This window comes from Hyaena hyaena, unplaced genomic scaffold (assembly GCF_003009895.1).
Source record: "Hyaena hyaena isolate Hyena2069 unplaced genomic scaffold, ASM300989v1 scaffold_63, whole genome shotgun sequence".
Taxonomy (NCBI): Eukaryota; Metazoa; Chordata; class Mammalia; order Carnivora; family Hyaenidae; genus Hyaena; species Hyaena hyaena.
Window position 1 is genome coordinate 3,172,514 of NW_024080695.1, and position 26,185 is coordinate 3,198,698.

Consider the following 26,185-nt stretch of genomic DNA (forward strand, 5'->3'; position numbering starts at 1 on the left):
GGGGCGCCTGGGTGGCTTAGTCGGTTAAGTGTCCGACTTTCGCTTAGGTCATGATCTCGCGGTTCGTGGGTTCGAGCCCCGCGTCGGGCTCTGTGCTGACTGCCAGCTCAGAGCCTGGAGCCTGTTTCAATCTGTGACTCCCTCTCTCTCTGACCCTCCCCTGCTCATGCTGTCTCTCTCTCTCTCTCCTAGAAATAAATAAAACATTAAAAAAAATTTTTTTTTAAAAAATAAAATAAAACATCAAAAAAAATTTTAGGTAAATAAACAGATGTTAAAAAAATTAAAAGACCCAAATAAGCATGTGTTACTTTTGCAATCAGAAAGACAAGAGAAGGAAATAGACAACAGAATCTGAGCGACAACACAGCAGAAGAATGGCACCGAGCGCCCAGTCTGTGGGGCGCTGGGACCGGTGGACAAAAGCCCTGCCCCAGTGTACCCAGTGATGCTGACTAGTGACCGTGCTCTGGCCGTGGCTCCCGCAGTGGGTACCTGGATCAGAGGCAGCATCGCCTGGGACCAGGCTAGAAACACAAAGCCTTGAGCCCCCCCACCACACACACACTCTGGGGTAAGGCCCAGGGAGCCCTGTTTGAATGAGCCCCGGGGGGCTCTGACACTCACATGAAGTTCAAGGACTGTTAGGCCTATATTTACACACTTAAAATTCCTCTGTCTTGCTGAAAACTTGCTGTCAATTCCCCCCCTACCCGAGGGGGGTCGAGTCCGCGTCTGCAGGTCTGGCTCGGGGTTACTGATCACTCATCCAGCCATTATTAGCCAAAAATAAATAAATTAAATAAATAAATAAAATGTATTCCACTAGGTCTTTCTGATGCCCTTACAAGGATCATTTGACATAAAGAGTGTGAGTGTGTGTGTGTGTGTTTAAAAAACTCCCCCATGAAGGCTTTTTTTTTTAAGTTTATTTATTTATTTTGAGATAAAGAACAAGCAGGGGAGGGGCAGAGAAAGAGGGAGAGAGAGAATCCCAAGCAGGCTCTGTGCCGTCAGCATAAAGTCCGATATGGCGCTCGATCTCATGAACCCGGGGATCACAACCTAAGCCGAAGTCAAGAGCTGGACACTTAACTGAGCCATCCAGGTGTCCCACTTTTTATTATTTTTAAAAATTCATACATAATAAAAGTGAGGTTTTTGGTGTACCGTTCTATGAGTTGTAACATCGGTAGGTTCATCCAACTACCAGAGAAAAATCTTATAGAAACTTTGAGAAACAGAAAGTAGAACACTCAACCCATTTTAGAAGCCAGCATAACCCTGATACCAAAACCCGAAGAAGACATTAAAAGAGGAAAGTTAAAGGTCACACTCTAATGAATACAGACACACACACACACAAAAAATCATAAAATATCAGCAAATCAAATCCAGTGGCAGATATCAAAGGATGATATACCATAAACAGATGGGATTTTTCCAAGAATGCATATTTAGCTTACCTGACATTAGAAAACTACAGTGGTATTACCCCAAACAAAATAAAGGAGAGAACACATATAATCATCAACAGATGCAGGAAAAAAAGGATTTGATAGAAAATGCAACACATTGACATTTGTTTCCAATCATAAAACCAGGAATAAAGGCAACTTCCTTAATCTGAGAAAAAGGATGGAATAAAAACGTGTCTGGAAAGAGGTGTTCTACAGCAAACATCACACTCAATGGGGAAACGGTGAGAGCTTTCCCAGAGACCCAGGATTTCTGCAGCACCACTTCAAGACAGCGCTCACTGCATGAAGTTCCCACTCCCGTGATACGGAGAAAACAAGAGGAAAGGGGTAAGAATTGGAAGAAATGCAACTCATCCACAGACCACGTAATTTTCTACCAAGAAAATCCAAAAGAATCCACAGATTAACTATTAGAATAACTCACTATAGCCAGAGCGCAGGATTCACGTTCAATACACAAAATTAACTGCCTTGACAGCGTTTCTGAAACGGCATCCGTAAAACCATCAAAAATTTACACATACCTTGGAATAAATTTAACGAAATAAATGCAAGACCTTTACATAGAAAAATAACAAAGCATAAAACATTGTGGGAAAATTTTTAAAAATCAAAATAAATGGAAGTAAATACCATATTCAGATTTAAGAAGTTTGCATGTAGTAAAAAACGATCAACAGATTCAGTGTAATTGCAAACAAAACTGTAGATGTCCGGGCGCCTGGGTGCTGACAGCTTGGAGCCTGCTTAGGTTTCTCTCTCTCCCTCTCCCTCCCCGGCCCTCATCCCTCCTCTCTTTCTCAATAAATAAATAAACTTTAAAAAAATTTTTTTCTAACTGCAGATTTTTCGGTGGTAATTGCCAAGCTGATTTTAAAATTTATATGGAAATGAAAAGTACGTAGAACAGTCAAAATAATCTTTTCTTTTTAAAGTTTCTTTATTTATTTTGAGTGAGACAGAGACAATGGGAGTTGAATGTGGGTAGAGACAGAGAGAGAGAGACAGAGACACAGAGAGAGACAGAGACAGAGAGACAGAGACAGAGAATCCCAAGCAGGCTCCACACTGTCAGTGCAGAGCCCCATGCAGGGCTCAAGCTCACAAACTGTGAGATCATGACCTGAGCCAAAACCAAGAGTCAGACGCTTAACCGACAGCCCCGTCAGGCGTCCCGAGTCAAAATAAAGAACAAAGAAGTAGAAGGGCTTTCTCTACCAGACATCAAGACCTACTACATAGCTATTATTAGTGAGAAATGGAACATACATGGTCACCTGATTTATTTCAAAGGTTCAATGAGAAGGATGAGCTTAACAGTAAGTAAACATTAATCACTACACGTCACACGACAGAAAATTAATTTCGATGGATCACGGATCTAGCTGGAAATGGCAAAACAAAGCTTCTGGGAGAGAACAAAGATTTTCTTAAATGGATACAAAAGGCATTAACCACTAAAAAAAAATTTTATACATTAGAATTAAAATTAATTTCTGTTCATTAAGAAAATAAAACAACAAAAAAAAAACATTAACAGAATGAAAAGATAAGCTATCGTGTAGAATATATTTGCGATACGTCTCCCAAAGGACTCTAATCCTGAATATGTAAAGTACGCCTGAAAGTCAGTAAGACAACTGCAGGGGGCGCCTGGGGGGCTCAGTCAGTTGGGCGTCCGACTTCGGCTCAGGTCACGATCTCACAGTTTGTGAGTTCGAGCCCCGTGTCGGGCTCTGTGCTGACAGCTCAGAGCCTGGAGCCTGCTTTGGATTCTGTGTCTCCCTCTCTCTCTGACCCTCCCCTGCTCACGCTATCTCTCTCTCTCTCTCTCTCCTAGAAATAAAACATTAAAAAAAAAATAATAAAAAAAGTAGCCTCTCTTTCTCTCTCAAAAATAAACATTAAAAAAAATTAACAACAACAACAAAAAAGACAACTGCAGGCACTTCACAAAAGAAGATTCGAAATGGTCATTAAAATTTGAAAAGAGGCACCAAACCCTTAGTCATGAGGAAAATCGGAGTTAAAACCAGAGACAACACCTCACTGGCAAAACACTTGGCGGCGCGCCCACCACAGCACCCCAGGTACAGGGGCCCCAAGACACGGGAGCGAGAACACTGCGATCGGCGTCTCCCTCCTTGTCACAAACGAACAGATGTCCCCCCGCCAAGAACACGCAGCAGGATGTCTGTACAGCCGAAACCATCCACAATGGAAGAAAACGAATGCTGCCACACAATGACGGCCCAGGTGAACGTCACACAAGGTTGTGCAAAGAAAGCCAGACACAAAGTATGCGCCGTGTGACTCCAGTGACACCTACAGCGACAGAGGTCAGAACAGTGGCTGCCCTTGGGGAGCAAGGCCCCGACAGGGGAGATGCAGGATGGAGACCCGGGCGGAGGGGTGCCCGTCACACTCTCTGCAGGGCACATGAGTGACACTTTGGTCAACACCAGCCGGGCTCCAACCACGATCCTCCCGGGCCCGACGGGCCCCTCCCTGCCCCGCCCCTCCCGGGTGCCCCCGGAGCCCGAGCACACGTGTCTCTGGCACAGGGCCGGGGGTGGAGTTGTTTCCGCATCACTTCCCGCTGCCCTGGGGACGGGGGAGCCGCCCTGCTTGGCCTCTGGCACCCCAGGGGCCCCAGCCTAAAACCTGCCGGACAGACTGCAGCACGGGTCGGTCATTAACCGACCCTGACGCGCGCCCCGGCCGTGCACCCCTCCCCGAGAAGTCACCGGGTCCACAAGACCCATGCTCGCCTGCGTTACCACGGGCACGTGGTGGCCTCCTTGAGATCCCCTTCAGACGCGCTCCAGCAGTTCAACCCAGAGCAGAGTCACACGGGGACGCGCCCTCTAACATGAGCTTAGATTTTCGCCGGGAGGGCGAAGGCAGGGCGAGAATCCTGTGTAACGTAGTAGAGAACGTTACTTGACTGAGGGGACAAATCAAATCTATTTTTAATCTCCGACTGAGAAGCAAGGAGAAGAGGGAGAGAAGAGCTGCTAGGTAAGGATGCCCGCAGCTTCACGAGGCAGGAGCGGTCTGGGCAACCTCCACAGCTGAGGGGTGGGGTCCACGGTCATGTGCTTCCATCCCAGGAACCTTAAGGAGTAAGATCTGGCCTGAGGTGCACACGGCGCGCATGCGATTCAGGACCAGGCAGACCTGGGCTCGAACGCCAGCCTCATGGCACGCTGGCTGCGGGCAGAAAATGAACCACCTCTCGGTTTTCTCACCTGCAGAACGGAGCCACCACCCTCCCTTACGGGGTCTGCAGCTGACTCCCCAGACAGGGCCAAGCACCATCTCACTTCACCCTAACCCTGTTCCTACGCAGTATTCTTTCTCATTCAACCAATACATACCGGGCCAATACAACTACACGCGCCCTGGGTCCCGCGTCAAGTACACGGAATACAATCACCGGTGACCAGAGACACAGGCCCTCATCCGCGAGGGACTCGTGTGATTTTCCTTGTGTCCTAAAGACGGGGAAATTCAGAGCCATCACCTTTGCCTAAGGTCACACAGTCAACTGAATGGCTTGGATTTGGACTTAAATCCACACCTTTCACTGGTGGTCTTCAATCCTAGGCAGAACTACCCAGGGAGCTTTTTTAAAAAATCCCACCACGAGGCGCCTGGGTGACTCAGTCGGTTGGGCATCCGACTTCAGCTCAGGTCATGATCTGGCAGTCCGTGAGTTCAAGCCCTGCATGGGGCTCTGTGCTGACAGCTCAGGGCCTAGAGCCTGGAGGCTGCTTCAGATTCTATGTCTCTTGCTCTCTGCCCCTCCCCTGCTCATACTTGCTCTATGTCTCTCAAAAATTAAAAAACATCAAAAACAATTTTTAAAAAACCTCAATGCCCTAATGTCACATCAATAAAGAAAGTAAAACACCTCTGAGGGTGGGGCCTGGACACCAATTTCTTTTTTCAGTTTCCTGGACAATCCTATTGTGCAGCAAAAGGGCCGAGAACTTTGCTCTTGAACTAATAAATGATTCCCTTCCCATGCTATCTCGTTTCTCTAGTGAACACTTTTATCTATATGAATTCGAGATTAACTCCTTTCCATCAGTTTCCGTGAACAATTAATTACTATCTTTTAGATTCTGCTTTAACCACTCCGACAACTGTACTCACTAAAGCAAACCCAAACCGAGTGAGCTCTTCTAGTATCTTCCAGTCTCCCGTCCCCACAGATCACGGCGGTGGGAGGACTCCTAACCCAGGTGGCTTTCAGAGCTCACCGAGTGCGCCCTCTCCCTCCGCTGCGGCAAATCCAAGCCATGCTCCCAGAAGCCAGCAGACCCTGTCCTCTCTGATACAGAGCACAGCACAAAGCAGGCCCTGAATGCTACAGCAGGCATTAAAAACAACAACAACAACAAAAGAACAAAGAAACGATCACCCCCCCGTGCGGCTCCAGGAGTAAGGATCCACACTGCGCAAGTACGCAGAACCACACCATGTTCTGCGGCTCTAGCGCCAATCAGAAACACGGACTGGGCATGAGCTGGGGTTTGGGAGTGACTACAACCTAGACCCTGTCCTCGAGGGGATCAGAGTAACAGCAAGACACACAAAACTACAGTGAGGCCACAGGAGAGGAGGCCAGAGAGCATGGGCCTGGAGGAGGTCCCCTCTGCCCCAGGGATGCCAGGAAGGCTTCAGAGAAGAGGTGTCAGGGTCAAAGATGTGCAGCAATGGGCCAAGGGGACACAGGGCAGAGGGGAGGGGAGCATCTCAGGCAAAGGCAGGGAAGTGAGAGCCAGCGGCGCTGGGCTCAGGGTCAGTCTCCTGAGCACAAGCAAGGGCCCGGCAGGAGGAGAGGAGAATACCACAGGCATCGATCTCTTCAGTCTGTAGACTGTGGGACCCCGAGGGCAAACCCTGCCATTTACAGTAGCCTGAGGCCAGAGCGATGACAAATTCTAACAGTCCCCTGGCGCTCAGGGAGACCACGGACGGAGAGCTCTGGGGGTTCACCACCGTCACCTCAGCCAGAGCAGCTCAGAGCTGACCAAGGGTGCGGACGACAGTCAAGAAAACGGGAAGCACTTCTGGGATTCTGTCCCAGGAAATCACAGGAATAGCAGAAAACGCACACTGCCATGCACACAGGTAAGTTTACCATCTCAAAGCAGGAACAAAATCATTTCTTTATTGTTGGACAAGCAAATGATTCACAGGACGGAACACGGCAAAGACATTAATGAAGGTATGAAGACTTCTCATTAGGTGGGGAAATGCCTTCTATGGGTAAAAAAGCAGGATTCCAAGCTTACAAAATAGTACGCGTTTTCAGGTTTAAAATTCATAAAGTCTTTAAGGAAATATGGTAGAGGGGGAAAATTGGTAGTAGCTATAAAAGTGTAAAAGACAAACATAGAATAGCAAACATAAAAAACCAAAATCTCCTAGGGCACCTGGGGTGGCTCACTCAGTTAAACATCCAACTCTTGACTTCAGCTCAGGTCATGATCCCAGGGTCGTGGGATCGAGCCCCATGTTGGGCTCCGTGCTGAGTGTGGAGCCTGCTTGAGATTCTATCCCTTCTCTGTCCCTCCCCGCGATCCCATGCTCACAAGTGCACCTCTCTCTCACTAAAAACAAAATAAATATTTAAAAAAAAAAAAAGATTCTCTCTCTTCCTCTGCTCCTTCCCCACCTCGTGCTCTCTCTAAAATTCAAAAACACCAAAAGTCTCTCAGGAGAATGTTCTACCTCTGCAGACACCCCATGCTGCGCATGTGAAACCCACACAGCTGTGTGTGACCCGATGCGGGAAATCAACTGTTGGGATGTCTTCTCCCTTATCCAGAATAATAAAATCAAAAAGGGAAATATCTAACAGTACACTATATTTATGACTTTTTAAAACTTACAGTCTCCCCACCATTTACTTCAGAGTATTTACTGAACAGCTACTAAGTATCTGCGCTGGCTAGGAAAACAAGGAACGAGATGTGACCCTTGCCTTCCAGAAGCTCATGGTCGTGGGAGTGGGAAGGAGGTCAGTGCTATCTCAGAAGTCCAGGGGCTGTGGGATCCAAATGAAGGCCCTGGAAGGGGTTGTGGTGATCAGAGAAGGCTTCCTGGAGGAGATGTCCTTTAAGCTGAATCCTAAAGGACAAACAGGAGTTGTCAGGCAGAGAGAGGGAGCAGAAGGGGCAGAGGCGCAGGGATGAGACGCAGCTGGTTCAGAGAACTCTAAGTATGGCTACAGCATGAAATGGGAGCTGGACGTCTGAGAGGTGGGCAGGGGTATATCCAGAATGTTCCCTGTGCCACACCAAGCAGTCTGGAGTTTCTCCTGCAAGTGGTGGGAACTACCGTGTATAAAGGCAAGAGTTTACCAGTGCACTCAACTCCTCAACCCCAGGCATTTAATCCTCATGAAGAAGGAGGGGAAGGGGGTGGGGAAATTGATCCTGAAAAACAGCCTAGGCTCCCAGCTTTTGGCCAAACCCACTTCCTCACTGTCCTGGGCACTGGCCCCATTTCCCAACCTGCCTCTCAGGTAGCTTTCGCCACATGACCAAGTTCCGACCAATAAACCACCAGGGGACTGATGTCTGCCTGGCCCAGAAACCCCTCCACCCCCAGCCCCATCCCAGGCTCTCCCTTTCTTTGACCTCAGACAGGGGAGCCCACAGCCCTTAGGCAGCAATCACCAGAGCCACCAGTCGCCGGCAAGACCTTGGGAGGGCACAGGCTGGAAATGGACGTCACCATGTCTGGGCCTCTACACAGACTTCAGATTTGTTACAGCAGCTGACATTCCCACAAGTCAACTTACACCCATGGGTCTTCCCCACCAACTCTAACTACCATTCAATTTCTTCTGCTTTAAAAAGTAACTGCTCAAAGGAACCTCTAAAAGGAGCAGCACCTGCTCGTTCCGGGGTAAAGGCTTACCGGGCGCAACGACAAGGGCCATCCAGGGCACACGTGTCTTCATGCCCCTGGCTTCCCACATGCGGCTTCGTCCCCAGGCCAGGCTCCCTTCCCCCCTGCACGACCTGCCTGCTGGGGCAGACACCCCCCCACCCTTTCCCTGGATCTCCCTCCAGGTGGGGAGTGTGTTTCACAGCCACATCTGAAAGCTAAAGGAAACCAGGATCTAGATCCAAACCCCTGTTTCCAAACTCCCGCAAACATTTACTATTCCTGTAACACCGTGTACACAGAGCCCAGATCTGAAACGGCTCTGGTGGGAAGCAGAGGGGAATTAACAGGCAAACTGGACCTTTTCGGGCCCCAAACGGGTAGTAGGCAAATCTGGATGACTCATCATTCTTCCTTTTATAGAACCTTACAGAGATCCTGAGATAAACCACAACTACTCACAACAAAGAATCAGCAAAACTGGAAACAAAACAAGTCTCGGTTACGAACTCCGCTCACTTGACATCAACAGGAACTAGCTGGTGTGATGTGGCAACACAGTGAGGCGCGAGTGTGCAGAAAACACTGGAGGCGTAACAGCGTTTCATGTCGCCTGCACCCAACGTTCCGTGTCCTCGCCCACAAAACAAACACGTGAACGTTGTGGAAGAGGCACTGATGGGTAGAAAACAGAACAAAACAGCTTTAACTGTTGTGCTAGTCCACGAACATGCTCTAAGCAAGAAGGATTTTATACCCATCCTGGCAAAGGGAAATTGATTTGCGAGCAGAAAGGAGCTGGTGGCTCGAGAGGGGCTTTGCAGGAATGGGGTTGCCTGTGGGTTTCTCCCAACCTCACAGACCCCTATGCTCCCACCAAGTGGAGGGAATCACCTCCCCCAGGCTGACCGTAACCTCACCGGCAGCAGAAGGCAGGCCGACTGGCAAAGTATTGAAACACAGAAGTCTGGGCGTTCCCGTAAGGACCCAGGGCTTGATTTCCCAACAGCACCAGGACACCGAGGGTGTTCCGTAAACTCAGAGTCCAGTGAATCCCACACAAACAAACCCATTCTCCTTTCCCCCACTGCCCAAACCACCTTGCTTACAGATGTGAACTCTCAGCACCTCCCAGAAGACAGGCAGAGACAAGGTTTATCAGAACACACAAGAGCGTCACCTGCAAGGTTTATCGGAACACAATCCGGTTCCTGACCAGGACAAATAAATCGATGTGTAGGCAGAAGATTTTTCTTGGTTCAGTCCAGGCCACTCCTGAGGGCTACTGCCCCGGACACTCCATGGTGGAGGTGCCTGCCCATTCCCCCTGAGATGAACAGGACTTTCAATGTCCGCACCCAACAAAAAGTGGCTGAACATTAAAGATCTCTTTCCTCAGGGGCGCCTGGGTGGCGCAGGGGGCTAAGTGTCTGGCTCCTGATCTCAGCTCCAGCCTGGATCTCATGGTTGTGAGTTCAAGCCCCAAGGTTGGGCCCCACGCTGGGTGTAAATCCTTAAAGATTTCTTTTCATGGGTATGGAGACGTTTCCTATCTCACCCACAGGAAGGAAAGCAGATCATCAGACCCACTGGGGCAGAGAACACTTTCCCGTTCCCTTGAGTTCAACATCTGGTAGAGGGTGGGCTGCATGGCGGGAAAGTGACGGTGGCTGGCTCTTACTCAAGTCAGCGGTGACACAGAAGAAATCACTCCTTCCTGTTCACCCTCAGGCCTGATGAAATCCTTGGTTTCTAGGTTTTCCCCCTTTCTGCTGCTCATCTTCGGGGCAAGCTGGCACTTACAAGCATTCACTCACTCACTCACTCAAGTGATAGGCAGGAAAGAAGCCCCTAGTAAATTCTAGTGAGGCCGCAGCACTGATCACGGAGCCAAGCACTTCACACGCTTTGCCTGGTTATCGCTGCGCTAAAAATAAGAGCGTGAGGTGCAGGAAAACGTGCCAGGCCACCCACCATGAGGGCAGAACAGCTATTCACATTTCTGGCTCCATGACTGGACTCCCCAAATGCCGAGTTCCCTGTCCCCACGCTGAAGGCACGACAGAGCACGTCTGAGAGGTGCGGGCCCCTCCCCTGAGCCGTGTGAAACTCCCAGCATACAAGTGTGCACTAGAGCTCAGACAGGGCCTCGGGTGAGACTCTCAACACTGTACGGTGGCCGTGACCCCCAGTCCAGCAGGCCCTTCCTCCCCACCTGGCCCGCCTCACCAGCAGGCCTCCCTGGCTCGGCTCCCTCCCCTCCCCCAGGACAGAGCGGGTGGCTCCTTCTGCAGCCTTCCTTTGGTACCGTAAGCTTCACTTCTCATTCACTTGCTTTCCAACCACCGTGTGCTGCTTTTACACGTCAACAAGAACAGACGCTAAAAATAAAGTCACAGATTGTCACCTAAACTATCCAGCCACGCTGAGCAACAGAACTTCCCACTATAATGGAAAAGCAGGGGGGGCACCCAGGTGGCTCAGTCGGTTAAGCGTCCAGCTTCGGCTCAGGTCATTCATGATCTCGCGGTTCGTGAGTTTGAGCCCCGCATCAGGCTCTGTGCTGACAGCTCAGAACCTGGATCCTGCTTCGGATTCTGTGTCTCCCTCTCTCTCTGCCTCTTCCCCAACTCATGTTCTATCTCTCAAAAATAAACATAAAAAAATAAAATAAAAATGGGAAAGCACGAATCCGAGCCAGTGAGGGAGCCACTGGCCACACGTGCACTGGAATGTGGCTTGTGGAACTGAGGAATCCAACCGCCAACTTCAGTCTGATCTAAGTAGCTGTGTGTGACCAGTGGCTAACAGACAGGACAGCACAGGTCTAGACTCTAGCCCGAGTAGCAACCATGCCCCAACGTAAGACCCCAGACGACCCAAGAGGCAATGCCAGAGTGGGGGCGAGACCCCGTGGGGCCTGGACATGGAGCCATTGGTTTCTGCTTCTGAAGGAGGTTAGCTCCTTCCCATCCCTCATTCCTCTCCTGACACCTGTTTTTATTTCTCCCAGGCCTTAGAGCCCCACCCGGCCCAGCTCTTGCCGGCAGTAGAGGACAGGCACTGTGAGTTGCTTCTACTTGGGGACGGGGTCATCGGCCGCTGCATCCTCAGCACTGGGTCCCCGGGAGGCAGGCACTCAGGAAATGGAAGGTGTCTCGGTTCGACTATCTGACAGATGTCTCCTGAGTTCTAACCAGGGGCCGGCATGGGATGAGAAAAATGCAGGCCCTCAAGGGGCGCCCAGGCAGGGGAACCCGCCCCATGGCACTCATCAATGGCAGCTGCTGGGCCAGGAGCCGCAGGACCCCCGCAAACGGCTCCCCGCCCTTCTGGGGCTCCGCGGCGGGTGCTCGCAGGCAGTATGCCCTGCGCGGCAAGAGGGGCAGAACCGGAGCCCACTCTGGCAGGGGGTCGCCAAGCCTGGGAGACGGAGGTAGGGCTGCAAGCAAAAGGGGCGTTGATTCGGGAAGGTTCCTCCCGCTGGAGAACACACACCCAATTCTCCATGTAACCCAGGGGAGGGAATGGCAGGGCCGGGACAACACCCACCCCCGCCGCCGCTGCCAGGCTTCGCCGGCCCGCCCACGGGTCTGCAGCCGCATGCGCACTACGGCACAGGGAGCCGCAGCGCGGGGACGTCAGCGCATCCAGGCCTGTACCTGCGCACGCTCCACACTAAGTGGCCCGGGCCCTGGCACTCGGGAATGCCAAGGACCTGAAATGCCCAGGAGACTGCCCCCCCCCCAAGGTCAGCAGCTAAAGCCACAGCACCTGGATAGCTGCAATGACACCCCCCCCACCCCCAGGGTCTCCTATGTGCCCCCTCTGGTGCGAACAGGGGCTCCCCAGGGGCACCAGAAGGCCTGCGAGGCTGCAGGGGACCCTCCTGACAGCAGTCAGGCAGCTGCAGAAACGATTCAAGGATGCAGATCCTCAGAAAAGCCGGAGAAGGTATTCCTGAGTGAGGCCCCCACTGTCCCCAGGCTTGGTCCTGGGTGGGAAAGGTGTGCGGGCTGGTGCCTCATGGGAATGCCACTGACCGCAAGGGACACTGACGCGAGCGCCTGGTTGGAGTGAGGACGGGGGCCCCGGAGAAGGCCAAGGACGGCAGATGAGGAAGCGGTGCCCCACACCCGGCCCGACGGCAGTACGCGCTCCTCTCAGACATTTCCTCTGGGCCGTTCCCTGCCATTCCTGCTATCCGGTCCCAGGCCTCTCCAGCGGCGCAGTGGGGCCGCGTGCCCGCCAAGGCCCCGTGTCCAGAACAGGGCACCCCCTGCCGACCTGTCCTCCAGAGCAGTGCTGTTCAGGAATGCGACTCTCTTGCCCCTGTGCCAGCTCCCCAAAGCAGTGCACCGGTCATAACAATGCCCCGGGGACGGAACCGCCGTCTCCCTTCACCCACCCTTCACCCACCCAACACGAGAGGGGGGTAAGGGAAGGTGCACCGCCTCCTTTCCTCCACTCTCCCTGCCGACTGACCAGACGCAGCTGGAACACCGTGTGACTCCCCAGGGTAGAGCCTCACCTTCAGACAGGCCAGAGCAGGGGTGGAGGCGGCAGTGACCCCTCCACGCTCCACTGCCGGCTGGCCGTGGGAACTAAGCCCACTCACCCGCACGGTGAAGGCACACCCACCCCCTCGAGCCTGCGTGCTCCCGTCTTGCCCCTCCAATCCCTCCAACCACCGAGGTCCCCACCGGCCCTTCCCTCTTTTGCCGCCGCTCACCCTCCTGACATCCCCCCACCCCTACCCAGCTTGAAGGCCAGGTCACACTGTTACCTGCTCCTTCCACTCCCCTGCCCGCCTCTCAGGTCACCCGACTCACATAGCACAATTACACCCGCGCCACATGCCTATGCCCGGCACATGTACCCCCACCCCCAAAGTCTCCTACCACAGAGCCAGATCCCGCCCACCCACCCCCTGCAGTCTGGCTTCCCCAGCCTATTCCCCCCTGTGCCACCACCACTACGACTTCTGACTTCCTCACCTCCCCGTTCGTCACACCTCCTCCTTCACCCCATCGGCACATCCTCATCCTCCCAGTCAGCAGAGGACCTGGCTTCCGACTTCACGGGAAAAGCCACCGCCTGCAGCAGCAGGAAGCTCGCTCGCTGCGGGTGGGATGCAAAGTGGGATGGCGGCTGCAAGGCAGTTTGTAAACATACGCTTAAATTCGATCCAGCAATCAGGCTCCTCACATTTACCCAAAGGGGCTGAAATCCTGCGTCCATGCGAAAATCTGCACACGGGTATCTACAGCAGCTTTCTTCGTGATGGCTCAGCTCAATCTTGGAAGCAACCGAAATGAATGGAAAACCAGGTGGGTCCATTCCAGACAGTGAAGTATTATTTAGGGCTAAAAAGCAACGAGCTTCATCAAGGCATGAAAAGACAGAGAGGGACCTTAAATGCACCTTAGTAAGTGAAAGAAACCAATCTAAAAAGGCTACACTGTTATGACTGCGGCTACATAACCTTCTGGACAAGACAAAGATAGGCAGGCGCCAGAGGCGCGTGGGGAGGGAGGGGTACCTGGGGAGGGAGGGGTACCTAGGGAGGTAGGGGCGCGTGGGGAGGGAGGGGTGCACAGGCAGAGCCTGGAGCGGGTTTAGGGCAGCAGAACTACTCTGTGTGATGCGAAAATGACAGATACGTGTCACTCTGCATTCATCCAGACCCACGGAAGGCGCACCAGCGAGGGTGACCTTGATGCGAACTGGGGGCCCTGGGTGAGGATGCCGCGTCCGTGCAGATTCACTGATGTGGATAATGGGGGGCGGAGGGGGCTGTGCCTGTGTTTGCAGATGGCGATCATACAGGAACTCTGCGCTTTCTTCTTCTTCTTTTTTTTTTTTTTAAAGTAGGCTCCACACCCAACGTGGGGCTTGAACTCATGACCCCGAGATCAAGAGTCACATGCTTTACCGACTGAGCCAGCCGGGCACACCAACCCTGCACTTTCTGCTTAATTTTGCTGTGAGCGTAAAATTGCTCTGAAAAATAAAGTCTATTGAAAAAAGGAGATATGGTGAAATGAAGAATCTACGGTCACACACAGAAAAAGAATGAAGCAGCACTGAAAACACTCAAGCAGCCCCCACGCACTAAAGCAAGAGGAAGCGAGGACTTCCACAGACCCCTACAACCACAACTACCCTCTGGTATCCTTGCCCACGCCCCTGCTTTGCCACCTGTTAATCTAGATGGTTCCACCCAGTTTCCCTGCATGAGAACCAGCTCCCGCTCCTTCAGAGGCCACTGAGGGACGTGCATCACACATGTGCTCTACCCCCTCTCTTTTACTAGATGGTTCTTTTTTTTTTTATGTTGATTTATTTTTGAAGGAGAGAGAGAGACAAAGCGTGAGCAGGGGAGGGGCAGAGAGAGAGGGAGACACAGAATCTGGAACAGGCTCCAGGCTCTGAGCTAGTTCTCAGCACAGAGCCTGACTTGAGGCTCGAACCCATGAACCGGGAGATAATGACCTGAGCTGAAGTCGGACGCTTAACTGACTGAGCCCCCCAGGCGCCCCCAAGGTGGTTCTTAACAGTAAACAAAAACACCTGTTTCTCCAAACTAAAAAAAGAGAAAGAACCTCATAGCACTTCTTCCTCCAGCTGTCTCCCCATGGGTTTACTCCCATCTGCGTTTGCTGTTAGCCACTTCTCTCCTCTGGCTCTGTCTCGAAGTCCCTCCACGCTGCCCCCACGTCATCCCCCCCCCTCACTGTGGGCATAAACTATGAATGGGATAGGAAAGTCACAAGGCTGGCCTTTTCTAATCAGTGAGCCCTTGGAAACCAACGGGGGCTCAAACCTGGACCAAAGAGATTCAAAGTGTGAGAAGGATTCTACACCCGGGAGATTCTCCATTATTGGCTTTGAGGACACAGGGGACAATGGCAAGGAACGTGAGAGCATCTGGGAGCTGGGAGCCGCCCCCAGCCATCAAGGATCTGAGGACTCAGCCCTAAATCCAGACTCAGTCCTAAATCCACAAGGAGCTGACTTCTGCCAATAACCAGACTTGACCCCGGACCCAGACATTCCTCGCTCAAGCCTCTAAATCCCCATCCGCCGGCCATGACCTTGGTTTTATCCTATAAGACCCCATCCACCTGACCACCGATGCTGTTTTAATCCACTGAATATCTGTCATTTGTCATCTGTTATATAGCACACTAGCAGGCGACTAGTGCATCTCCTCCACTCAAATTCCACAGCTGCCCCCTCACTGAGTCAAAGGCAGCCCTACACTGGCCTACAGGCCTGCAAGGGGCGGTCCTCTCGCCCTGACCTCTGCCCTCATCGCTCGCTCCGTCCACTACACAGGTCTCTGTGCTGTCCCTGTACCGCACCAGCCGGCCTGGGCCATCCCCTGCCTGTGACTCCGCTCTGCCAGGTGTCTGCCTGGTCACCTTCCTCCCCTCCTTCGTCTTTGCTTAAGTCTCTGCCCCCCATACACCCAAAGGGCACCCCGTCGGTGGGCTACACTGACCAGCCTATTCTCTAGCCCGCCCTCTCCAGCCTCTGCTGCCTCATCTTCCCCATGGCACTGACCCCTGCCATCGTCTGGGCCCCACCTGCGTCTGGGGTATCATCCACCTCCCTCCACGAGACTGTCTTCAAGGACAAGTGTCTTCCTCTTGTTCACAAATGGATCCCAAGCACCTCAAACAGTACCCTGGCACGTGGCACGTGGCACGTGCCCGGAAATATTTCTTGGGGAAAACGTATGATCAGAAGCATATCTAAGGGCCTAGCACAGGGGCGCCTGGGGGATTCAGGTGGTTAAGTGGCCGACTTCGGCTCAGGTCATAATCTCACAGTTCAGGAGTTTGAGCCCCACATCGGCTCTGTGCTGACAGCTCGGAGCCTGGAGCCTGCTTCAGATTCTGTGTCTCCCTCTCTCTCTCTCTGCCCCTCCCCTGTTCATGCTCTGTCTCTCAAAAATAAATAAACAAAAAAATTTAAATAAATAAATATCTAAGGGCCTAGCACGGTGCCTGGTGCATTGCGGGCACTCAATAAATTACAGCTGTGATCTGCTACCAAAAGGAAACACACGAAGCACAGCCGAGCATAGGCAGGCAGCACATGCACAGAGACCTCAGCGGTTCCTGTGTGCACAGCCTGCTGCTGACGGAGGCTCTCCTGACGGCTCCTGTGTGGCCACACGCACGGCTGTGACACGGGCTCCCGGGCAGCCGTGTCTGCGGATGGGCACCATCTGCGGCACCCTCTCCAAACTGGGAGAACCACCTGGACGTGAAGTTCACCTGGAGCCAGAGACACCTCTCGAGTCAGGGCACCGGCGACCTCCCGGGTGCTGAAGCGGCGGGTGTAGCAGCTTCGCCGGATAACTCAGTGGCTGGAGAAGGCAGGCAGGCATCCCGTAACCAAGGGGGCGAGCTGCTGAAAATCCGCCTGGCACAGGAAGTCGCACAGAGGAACAGAAAACCTGGGGGTGGGGGCGAGACAGGGTCAGGGGACCCAGGCTAAGTGCGCGCCTGTGCAGACTCTCACGGCACAAAGGACAATGGTCCGAGTAGCTGAGACACCTCACAGGGGTTGTTACTACGTGTCATCCACCAACTAGGGGCCTTGCTAAATTCTCTGCTTCCCCCGCTCACGGCCTCCCAGGCCCGTCGCCGGCCCTGTCCCCACCCCAGCCGCCCAGGAAGGCCTCGGGACTCAGGACTGACCGCAGCCTCCCTCCCACACGGCGGATCGCCTGGGTAACTCCAGCACCGCGGAGGCAACAGCCTGGTCAGCCGCCCACACACAACGCCCCCCTCCCACGAAGAAATTTCCGGGCCCTGATGGAGGCCCACAGAGCTGACCGCTCTGACCCGCTGTCATCTCCTCCCACCTGCCCTTGCGCAGTGCACCTGTCTGCTCCAGGGCCGTGCCTCCAGGCTCGGCACCGCACCTCTGCCTGCAGCATCTCTCCTCCTGCCTTCCAGCCCCAGGTCCCCACCCCCATGTTACAGGAGGGGGGGGGGGCTGTCAGGAGAGCATATGACTCTAGATCTCCGGGTGGTGAGTTTGAGCCCCATGTTGGGCACAGCTATTACTTAAAAATAAATAAGTTTTTAAAAAGAGGCACTGTGTGGGGCGCCTGGGTGGCTCAGTTGGTTAAGCGTCCGACTTCGGCTCAGGTCATGATCTCATGGTTCGTGGGTTCAAGCCCCGTGCTGTGCTGACAGCTCAGAGCCTGGAGCCTGCTTTGGATTCTGTGTCTCCCTCTCTCTCTGACCCTCCCCTGCTCACCCTCTCTCTCTCTCTCTCTCTCTCAGAAAGAAATAAAAAAAAAAAACATTAAAAAAATTTAAAAAATAAGAAGAGGTAGTGCATCTTGTATAGAAAGAGCAGGGACTTTGGAGCTGGGCCAGTAAATGTTCAAGTCCCAGCTCAGCCAGGCGGGCAGAGAGGCCCCACCCAAGGGTCTTGCAGCGCTGGAGAACAGGTCAAGGGTGTGGCGCAGAACACGCACTCACAGTGGACACAGCCTGCATCCCGGGGGGAGGGGGGGAGCTGCTGGGAAGGCTTCGCAGAGCCCACCCCCTCTCCCCAGGGCAGTTCATTGGCACCGTGCACACCCGTATCTCACCGTCCGCTCTGCGTCTTGGCTCTAAACGCGGTCCTGAAAGCCCTGCCCCATTTAGGCTCCCACACACCTTTCTGGTCACCTCCGCGACCTCTGCGCCCCGTCCTGTGCACCTCACGCCACAGCGCTTTCCCGGCAACACAGAACTTTTCCTGCTCCCAGGACTTTACCTGTGCTGATCCCTCTGCCTAAGGAACACTGTCCCGACCCTGTGCTGACCTCTCAGCCCCCAGATTTCTTTCTGGACTTCCCCAGGGGCTTGCTGCCGTGTTCATGTCTCTCTTCAAGCCGTCACCACACCGCACAGGGACTTACACGGTGGCCTCCAGCACCCGTCTGCCCAGGCTCATATCTTCAGGCTTCCCTTGCTGCCTAGCACTCTGAGCTCAGCACCTGGGTCACTTTCCTGTCCCCGGCTCTATAAGGTAGGTGCCTTACAAACAAGGACACTAAGCCCCAGAGAAGCTGTGCCTGCCTTACCCACGACCACATGCTGGCAGGTCAAGGCAACGCCAGCCAGGGCTCCTGCCCAGGTAACACAGCGGTGCGCACCCCACATCAGCAGCCGTTTTCTGTGAACCCGAACATCAGCTCAAAGCCACCAGGAACATCAGCAAGGGAACACGCTAATTCTAAAACAGTCAAAGTAACAGAAACGTACGGTGAGGAAAAAATAAACATATCAGACAGTGAGATGCTGCCTAGGTGCCTGGTGCTTCCCATCCATCTACCTCCTCCCTGCGACAGGCGGACGTCTTTCTATTTCCCAGACAAGAAACAGAAGCTCAGAAACCCAAACGCCGCCTTATCGCCATGCTGAGCTGCTGAACCGCCCCCGGCCTCGGCTTCCTCACCCACGACAAAGAATGACTTATGGCACTCGCCTAAATCTATCAGCTTTCAGTGCAGGACACAAAAACTACTCCACAAATTTCGAGCAGAAAGGGATCTAACTCAAGGATTCAGAGGATTTCAAAACCCATGTGAGGCCTCCAGGAGCTGGCCCTAAGCCGGGGCCCCAGGAACAGCTCCCTGTGCCGCTCCTGCATCGATGCAACCGCCGGAACCACAGGACGCAAGAATGCAGCTGGACTGCGACGCCACCGTGGCTGCCACCCCCTCCACCATGGCTGCCTCGCACAGCCAGGAAACAAACCCCGGCCGACCCACACTGGAGAGGCCCCCGCACATCTGTCGCTGGTGTTTGGGGAGAAAACAGCCACAGGGGGCTGGGAAGAACAATGCCCTGTGCCTCCTTCTGCCTCACACTGCTCGTAATGGGACCCAATTCCCATCCAGAACCCCAGGTCCAAGGGGCTGGAACACACACACTCCTAACTCTGGCTGCCACAGGAAGGGACTTGGCCTGGACGGAAGGTGGCCAGGAGGATGGACACGCCCGCCAGCAGGATCCACCTACCCCACCATACTCTCTCCTGTGGCGGCGGAGATCAAGGTCGGCAACCAAGCCATAGCGCTGAGAAGTGGGCCGAGCAAGCTCCAGATGCCACCTGCTACCCACTCCACCCCACCCCCCGTGCCAGTCTCTCAAGTGTATCTACTCCATCGGGAAACAAACTCGCCTCTCGAAAAAGGAAGCAAGGACCATGCTCCATCCTCAGCACGGCTCCTACCGCCCTCCCAAATGATCAGATCCTCAAAGCCCAGATCAGTACAGGATCTAACAGTTGAGCTGAAGACATTCACTCCAAGGCAAGATGCCTTCAAGATTTCTTTTTTTAATTTTTTAAAAATGTCTTACTATTTATTTTTTGAGAGAAAGAAACACAGAGTACGAGCGGGGGAGGGGCAGAGAGAGGGAGGGACAGAATCGGAAGCAGGCTCCAGGCTCCAAGCTGTCAGCATAGAGCCCGACACTGGGCTTGAACTCACAAACCGCGAGATCATGACCTGCGCCAAAGTCGGACGCTTAACCGACGGAGCCACACAGGCGCCCCAAGATGTAATTTCCTAAAAACAATGCTTTCTCATTCTTCCATGGAGCAGGCCCCTAAGAAAGGGGAGACCTTACGTGAAACCCCAACACAAGCAGAGCGCAGGGCCAGAGGTGCCATCCGCACGCCGGGTCTCTGCCCTGCCCACAGCCTCGCTCACACGGAAGTCTTCCGGAAGTCTTGCACCTGCTCTTTACGAGAGGCGTGATGGGCCCGGCACACACAGGGACCACAGAGGCGATGGGAGTCCCCGAGGTCACGCAGGTCAAACCTGCATCTCTTGGCCTCTGTGACGACTCAGGGGGCGTCGACCGGGCCCCCAAGCAGCCCTCAGCCAGGTGGGGAGGCAGGCCAAAGGGTCTCTGAAAACAGCCAGGTGCAGCGCACCCCTCCTCCCACCACCCGCAGGCCGCCCCTCTCCCCACGCCCGCTGCCTCTCACGCCTCCAGTGTGGTCCAAGCATCTGGTCCGGGACCACCCCCGCGGGCAGCTGTGTAAAGGGCCGCCCAGAAGGAGCTGTAAGCACTCGAGGCTGATCATTACCTTCCAGGCCAGCGCAGATTAGCAGCCTTAAACCTTTCGCTTCACAGAAACAGCCCTTCTCCCGTGGACACGTGTGTTACTGACTTCCTGTCCCCTCTGCCGCCCAGGCGTCTACACAAACACTGCTGAACACCCCAGACTCACAGAGCCCTTAACAGCCCCTCCCTCTCAGCAAGACGAGGGTCCTGCTGGAATCGGGGGACGTGCGTAAATTTCCTTCGAGGAAACCAACACCAACAGCCCCCTAGCTCGGTGGTTCTCCAGGGCTGGGGGACCCTGATTTGGCCCACCCTCCTCCCCTCCCCTCCCCAGGGCACACGGCAATGTCTGGCTGTCGCAACTGGGAAGCGCTCTTGGCATCTGGTGGGCAGAGGCCGCAGGGGCCGCCAGACAGCTTCCACAGCACAGCACAGCGCCCGCCACGGGCATCCTGTCAAAGCATCAACAGTGTAGAAATCCTGACTTAACTTCTTCAATAACTTCTGACTGAAGCACAATATTAGGGTAAGAGCTAAAGAAAATTTTAGAAAAACATATTTTAGGAATGACAATATTTATGGGGCTCCTGGGTGGCTCAGTGGGTTGAGCGTCCAACTCTTGATTTCGGCTCAGGTCACAATCTCATGGTTCGTAGGTTTGGGGCCCTGCTTCGGATTCTCTCTCTCTCCCCCTTTCTGCCCCTCCCACGTGGGGCATGCAAGCATGTGCGCTCTCTCTCAAAGTAAACTTAAAAAAAAAGGTAATGTTTACGTTAGAATCATAGATAACTACTACTTACACAGTATCAGGCAGCATGCTATGTGCTTTATGTATTTGATCTCTAACCTTATGCAGTTTTAAGCCCCACTCTAGAGTACAGCAGAGGAGGGGCGCCTGGGGGGCTCAGTCAGTTAAGCATCCAACTTCGGCTCACGTCATGATCTCACAATTCGTGTGTTCAAACCCCACATCAGGCTCTGTGCTGACGGCTCGGAGCCTGAAGCCTGCTTCCGACTCTGTGTCTCCTTCTCTCTCTGCTCCTCCCTTGCTGACACTGTCTCTCTCAAACAAGTAAGTAAATGTTAGAAAAAAAAAAAAGGAGTACAGTAGAGTAAAATAATCTGTCCCCAAGGTCACACAGCTTTTAAGTGGGAGAGCTCACGCTGAACCAGCCAGCCTGACTCCTGCACCCACACTCGGCTTCAGTACCCTCCCAGGCTCGGGCTCACACCCCTGTGACAGCACTCACGCCCCGCCCCCACGCGTCCGCCTGTGTCCCCCGCAGCTGTGAGGACCAGGACCTCCCAGCTCAGGGCAGAGCCTGCGGCAGCGCGGCCTACTACAGGCTGGATGAAGAACGGATCAAAGGAACGACAGGAGCCAGGTCCCTGTGGTCAGGCCGGCCTGCCTTCCTGGGGCTCCTCCGCTCCTGTCTTATGCAGCCGCCTTCTTCAAGCAGGCAGGGCCACAGGCTCGGTGGCTGGGTCCCCCCCTTGCTCGGAGCCCTGTTCTCCGGGACCAGCTCCCACAGTACTGCCTCCACTTCCTCCTCCAGCTTCCTAGAAACCGGTTCCGTGAGGACAAGAAAAGAGACAGGCTCTGAGGTAAAGGAAGTCGCCCGGCTGCAGGGGATAAAATGGAGAAACAGAAGGACCCAGAAGCCTGGGCGGGAAACCCCAAAGGGCCAGCTCTGGCCCCAGCCCTGCCCTCCACAGAGCTCCCCCAGTCCTGTGTACCGGGCCCTCTCTCTGACTCACCTGTAACTGCTCACCTGTCAAATGTTCTGTGGGTTCCAAACATTTTTGGCGCGGAACCCTTTTCCCCTCAAAGGAACCCCAGATTGAAACTCTTCTCCCACACTTTTGCCCTAGCACAGAACTCACTAGACTTTGCACACGGTATCACGTATATTCACCCGTTTGTCATTAATATGCCACCTGCTTCCCAAACGTACTTAACGGTGGCTCACAATACTGGGACAGCCATCCAAAGAGTAAGAGGGTGCGCCGGCTGGCTTCTGATCTTGGGGTCGGAAGTCCAAGCCCCACGATGGGTGTAGAGATTAGAGATTACACACATACATACATAAACTTTTAAAAAAAAAAAAGTTTTAAAGGGGTAAGGAGACAAGAAGCCAAGAATAAAACGAAGAGGAGGCATCCAATCTCCATGACACAAAGTTATGAAAGATTTTCAAGCAACAGTTGCTTTACTATACAATCTCCCTTATACGTTTACTCTGAAAAACAAAACAAATGAAACAGAAACAGGCTCAGATCCTTCCCCGGTGGGAAGGAGGGGGAGGATGGGCAAAACGGGGGAGGGGGATTAAAAGGTACCAAATGCGGTTATAAACTAAATCAGACAAAAGGGTGCGACATACAACACGGGGGATATAACATAGTAACAGGGAACAACTCCGTGTGGTGACAGACAGCAGTGAGAGTCACCTCAATGGTCACTCAGTAACGTATGTAAATGTCCAACCCCTCCACTCTACACCTGAAAGTAACATAACGCTGCGTGTCAGCTACACTTCTATTTAAAAAAAAAAACAAAAAGCCGCTTTAGCCACGATCCACAGTGACGGATGGTGCTTCCCTCCAGAGGACAAGAGGCTCCGGCACAGGCTGAGACGGGGCAGTAGAGCCACGCGTGGCCCTGGAGGCCCCTGAGAGCACCTGACACCTGAGAGCTTCCTCCGTCGGCTCAATCCGGTCACTTCAGCCCCGTGACCACCACCTGAAGGTCTGATGAGAGCACTCCAGACGTCACCGCAAGATGGGCATCTTGTGCTGGGCACTTTCTAACGCCATTTTAGAGACGAGAAAATGAGCTCAGAGAGGGGAGGCGGCACGTTCAGGGTCGCACAGCTAGGGTGTGGGCGCAGGTCTGTTAATCCCTAGCTCTTTCCTCTGCTGCTTCCCAGCCACCCCATTTCGAAGCGGGTTCCCCAAACCTGCCTAGAGCCGCACGTGGCTCTGCAAGCCTGTCTCCAAGCCCTTCCCCTGAGACTCTGACTCTCGGGTTCTGGGATGGGTCCTGGGAGCCCTGGGCAACAGGCCCCCGGGGGTGTCTAGAAACAGGAGATGCTGGAAATGGTGTGAGTGAAGAGAACAGCTCAGCCACACAGATCCAAACCACGACCAACTTCAGGGCCACGGCCTCGGAAGAAACAGCGACCGTCTCCCCCACGGCCCCTGGGCTCCCCTCCTGAAGGGGTCCTGGAGTCACCAAGTTCTATGGGGCTCCAGGACTAGGGATGCTACCTAGGGAGGTGACGCCCGTCTGTGGGCACGTCCCGGAGAAAAGGTGTCCCAGGAACCCCAGCTGCGCCGAAGAGCCTCCCCTCAAGTCGGGGCCCAGCCTCTTGCAAGACGACCCGCGGACACCACACACACAGCCGTGAGCTACCACAGGCGCCCACAGTCACATCAGTCTCCGGCACGGCACCTCAGAGGGACACGCAGGACCACAAGGTGTCCCATGTGGGTTTTGCTGCAGTACACACGCTCGGAGGGCGGCTGGGGTCAACCACAGAAATGGGCCCAGAGCCCGCACAGCTAATGAGGCTGCCATTCCCCTGCACACCCTCTCACACAGCCCCTGCGCCCTTCCTCACAGCACTGCACAGCAAGGGGGGGAGGGCGGTCCACAGCCGCTCATGTGACAGACGACAGACGGACGGAGGGGTCCCCGCCCACCACCTGCAGCCTGCGAACCCTCCCCACGGGCAGACCTGCCCAGAGCAGAGCGGGGGCAGGGGGCCACACACGCCTGCTGGACAAAACCACGAGAGCACAGCAGGGGGCAGGTCCTCTGCGAGCCCTGGCCTGGGCACGTGCGTGGCCTGGTCCTGACACAGTGGGAGAGCCACACCGCGGCAGCAGGGCCAGGGCCACAGCACGGATGCCAGCGCACAGCCCTGCGGGGGCCCAACGGCCAGGGGTGCCAGCGGACGCAGGCGGGGGCTGAGGTGGAAACGTGGGTTATTAGCTCCGAGCCCCCCCACTCTCCGGAGGCACCCTGTCCTTGGCCCGGGAGGCTCGAGTCATTAGCACAGCAGGCCCTTCGGGGCACGAGGCTGACAAAGGCAGAGGCTGCTGATCTGGCGCCTGGTCACCCGTGGATCGCCCGCAGCCACAGCCGCTCAGAGGCCAGGAAGGGACAACGAGCTGTCCGAGCGTGCCAGGGAAGTGACCGCTGGCGGTGAGGACCCAGACAGCAGAATCACCACACGACAGCCCGACACGCACTCCACAGGACCCTGGGCCACCGGGAAAGACGCGACAGCCTGCATGCCACGGGGCCTGCTCGGCAAGGCAGGAAGCCCACGTTTTCGGTGAGGACGTGCAGCTGGTCCGGCGACCTCACCCCTGCAGGGACAAAGATGGTGTTACCTGGTGAAGAAGTTACTAAATGGTCCCAGTATTTTCGATTTACTCCCATCCTCCGTTCCATCGACACGGTCCTGCCGGCACGGCTCCCGGGCCTCCTTGGCGGAGCTCAAGGTGACGTCAATGAACTGCGGGTCATCGTCATTCTCCAGGGTCACGATGGCACTGGAGCTGCTCGTGACCACAAGGTCCAAGATGTCCTCGTTGCTGACGGACAGCGTGGCCGACAGCTCCGTGCCCAGACTGGACACGCTGCACACGGAGACATCGTCGCTGCGGTTCAGGGCCTTGGAGGCGGGGCTGTAGAGCTCGGCCGAGTCATAGCCCGTCCTGGGGAACGTGGACGACTTGCGCACGCCCCGCTCCCACTCGGCGCTGCCCGGAGCCGGCGGCGTGTAGGACGGCAGCGGGCACGCACTCTGGCAGGCTCGCTCGGGGACGGTCCCCGACTCGGATGGCTTCCTCTTCACGTGGGCCACACTGCAGGGGACGGGTTCCGGGTTGCCGATCTCGAGGGTAGGAATGCCCGAGTCCACGGACTGAAGGCTGTGCCGGTCTTCTAAGGGCCCAGGTTTCAGCCTGGGCCCGTACTCTGGCAACGAGAGGGATCTGGGTGCCTTGAGGTTCAGGTGTTGCAGGTTCTGAATGTGCTTTCCTGGCCGACTGTCCAGAATCCCCATCAAGGCTACGCCATTTGTAGAGGTGGAAAGGTTTCCATCAGTCATCTTGGTCCAAGGAGAAACTAGGGCAAAGATACAAAAATGGGAGATGAATACCGTGGCTATAAAAGCCTACGGATGCCACTCTGCTCGTGCACAGCTCGAATGTTCTGATGCCCTTTCTACAGAGGAATCCTTGAAAAAAGTCCTATGTACTCAAGTTTTAATTCAGGACCAGAAGCTAGAGTTTTAGCATATGTTACCACGATATAAAATAACGGGACAATCACCCAAAGGCTACATATGTCTAAGGTAAAAATACTTAAACAATCCCCTTCGTCACCATCACCGCACCAGTCACATGTCTGACCCCCAAGATGGCACTGGGGGTGTGAGAACCGGGCCAGGCAGGGAGAGAGGACTCTCTGGTTTTCACTTTTTTTTTTTTTTAATGGAATACCTCTGTCAAAAATACATGAATTCACAGGTGCCTGGCGGCTCTGTTGGTTTAGCATCTGACTCCCGATTTCGGCTCAGGTCATGATCTCATGGTTTGTGAGCTTGCCCCGTGTCAGGCTCTGCACTGGCGGTGGGGAGTATGCTTGGGGGTCTATCTTTCCCCACCTCTTCCCTTCTCTTCCCC

At 54.2% G+C, this 26,185-nt stretch overlaps 1 protein-coding gene across 3 annotated transcripts in view; it reads right to left on the bottom strand.

The window, feature by feature from the left end:
- Positions 1 to 26,185, bottom strand: part of TBC1D14 (TBC1 domain family member 14) — a 102,675-nt gene that overhangs the window by 66,394 nt on the left and 10,096 nt on the right. For all 3 annotated transcript variants that reach the window (XM_039232049.1, XM_039232048.1, XM_039232047.1), the window contains exon 2: positions 24,887 to 25,625. In XM_039232049.1, coding sequence (XP_039087980.1) covers positions 24,887 to 25,608 — 722 coding nt within the window. In that variant the 5' untranslated portion in view covers positions 25,609 to 25,625. The remainder of the gene's footprint in view (positions 1 to 24,886; positions 25,626 to 26,185) is intronic.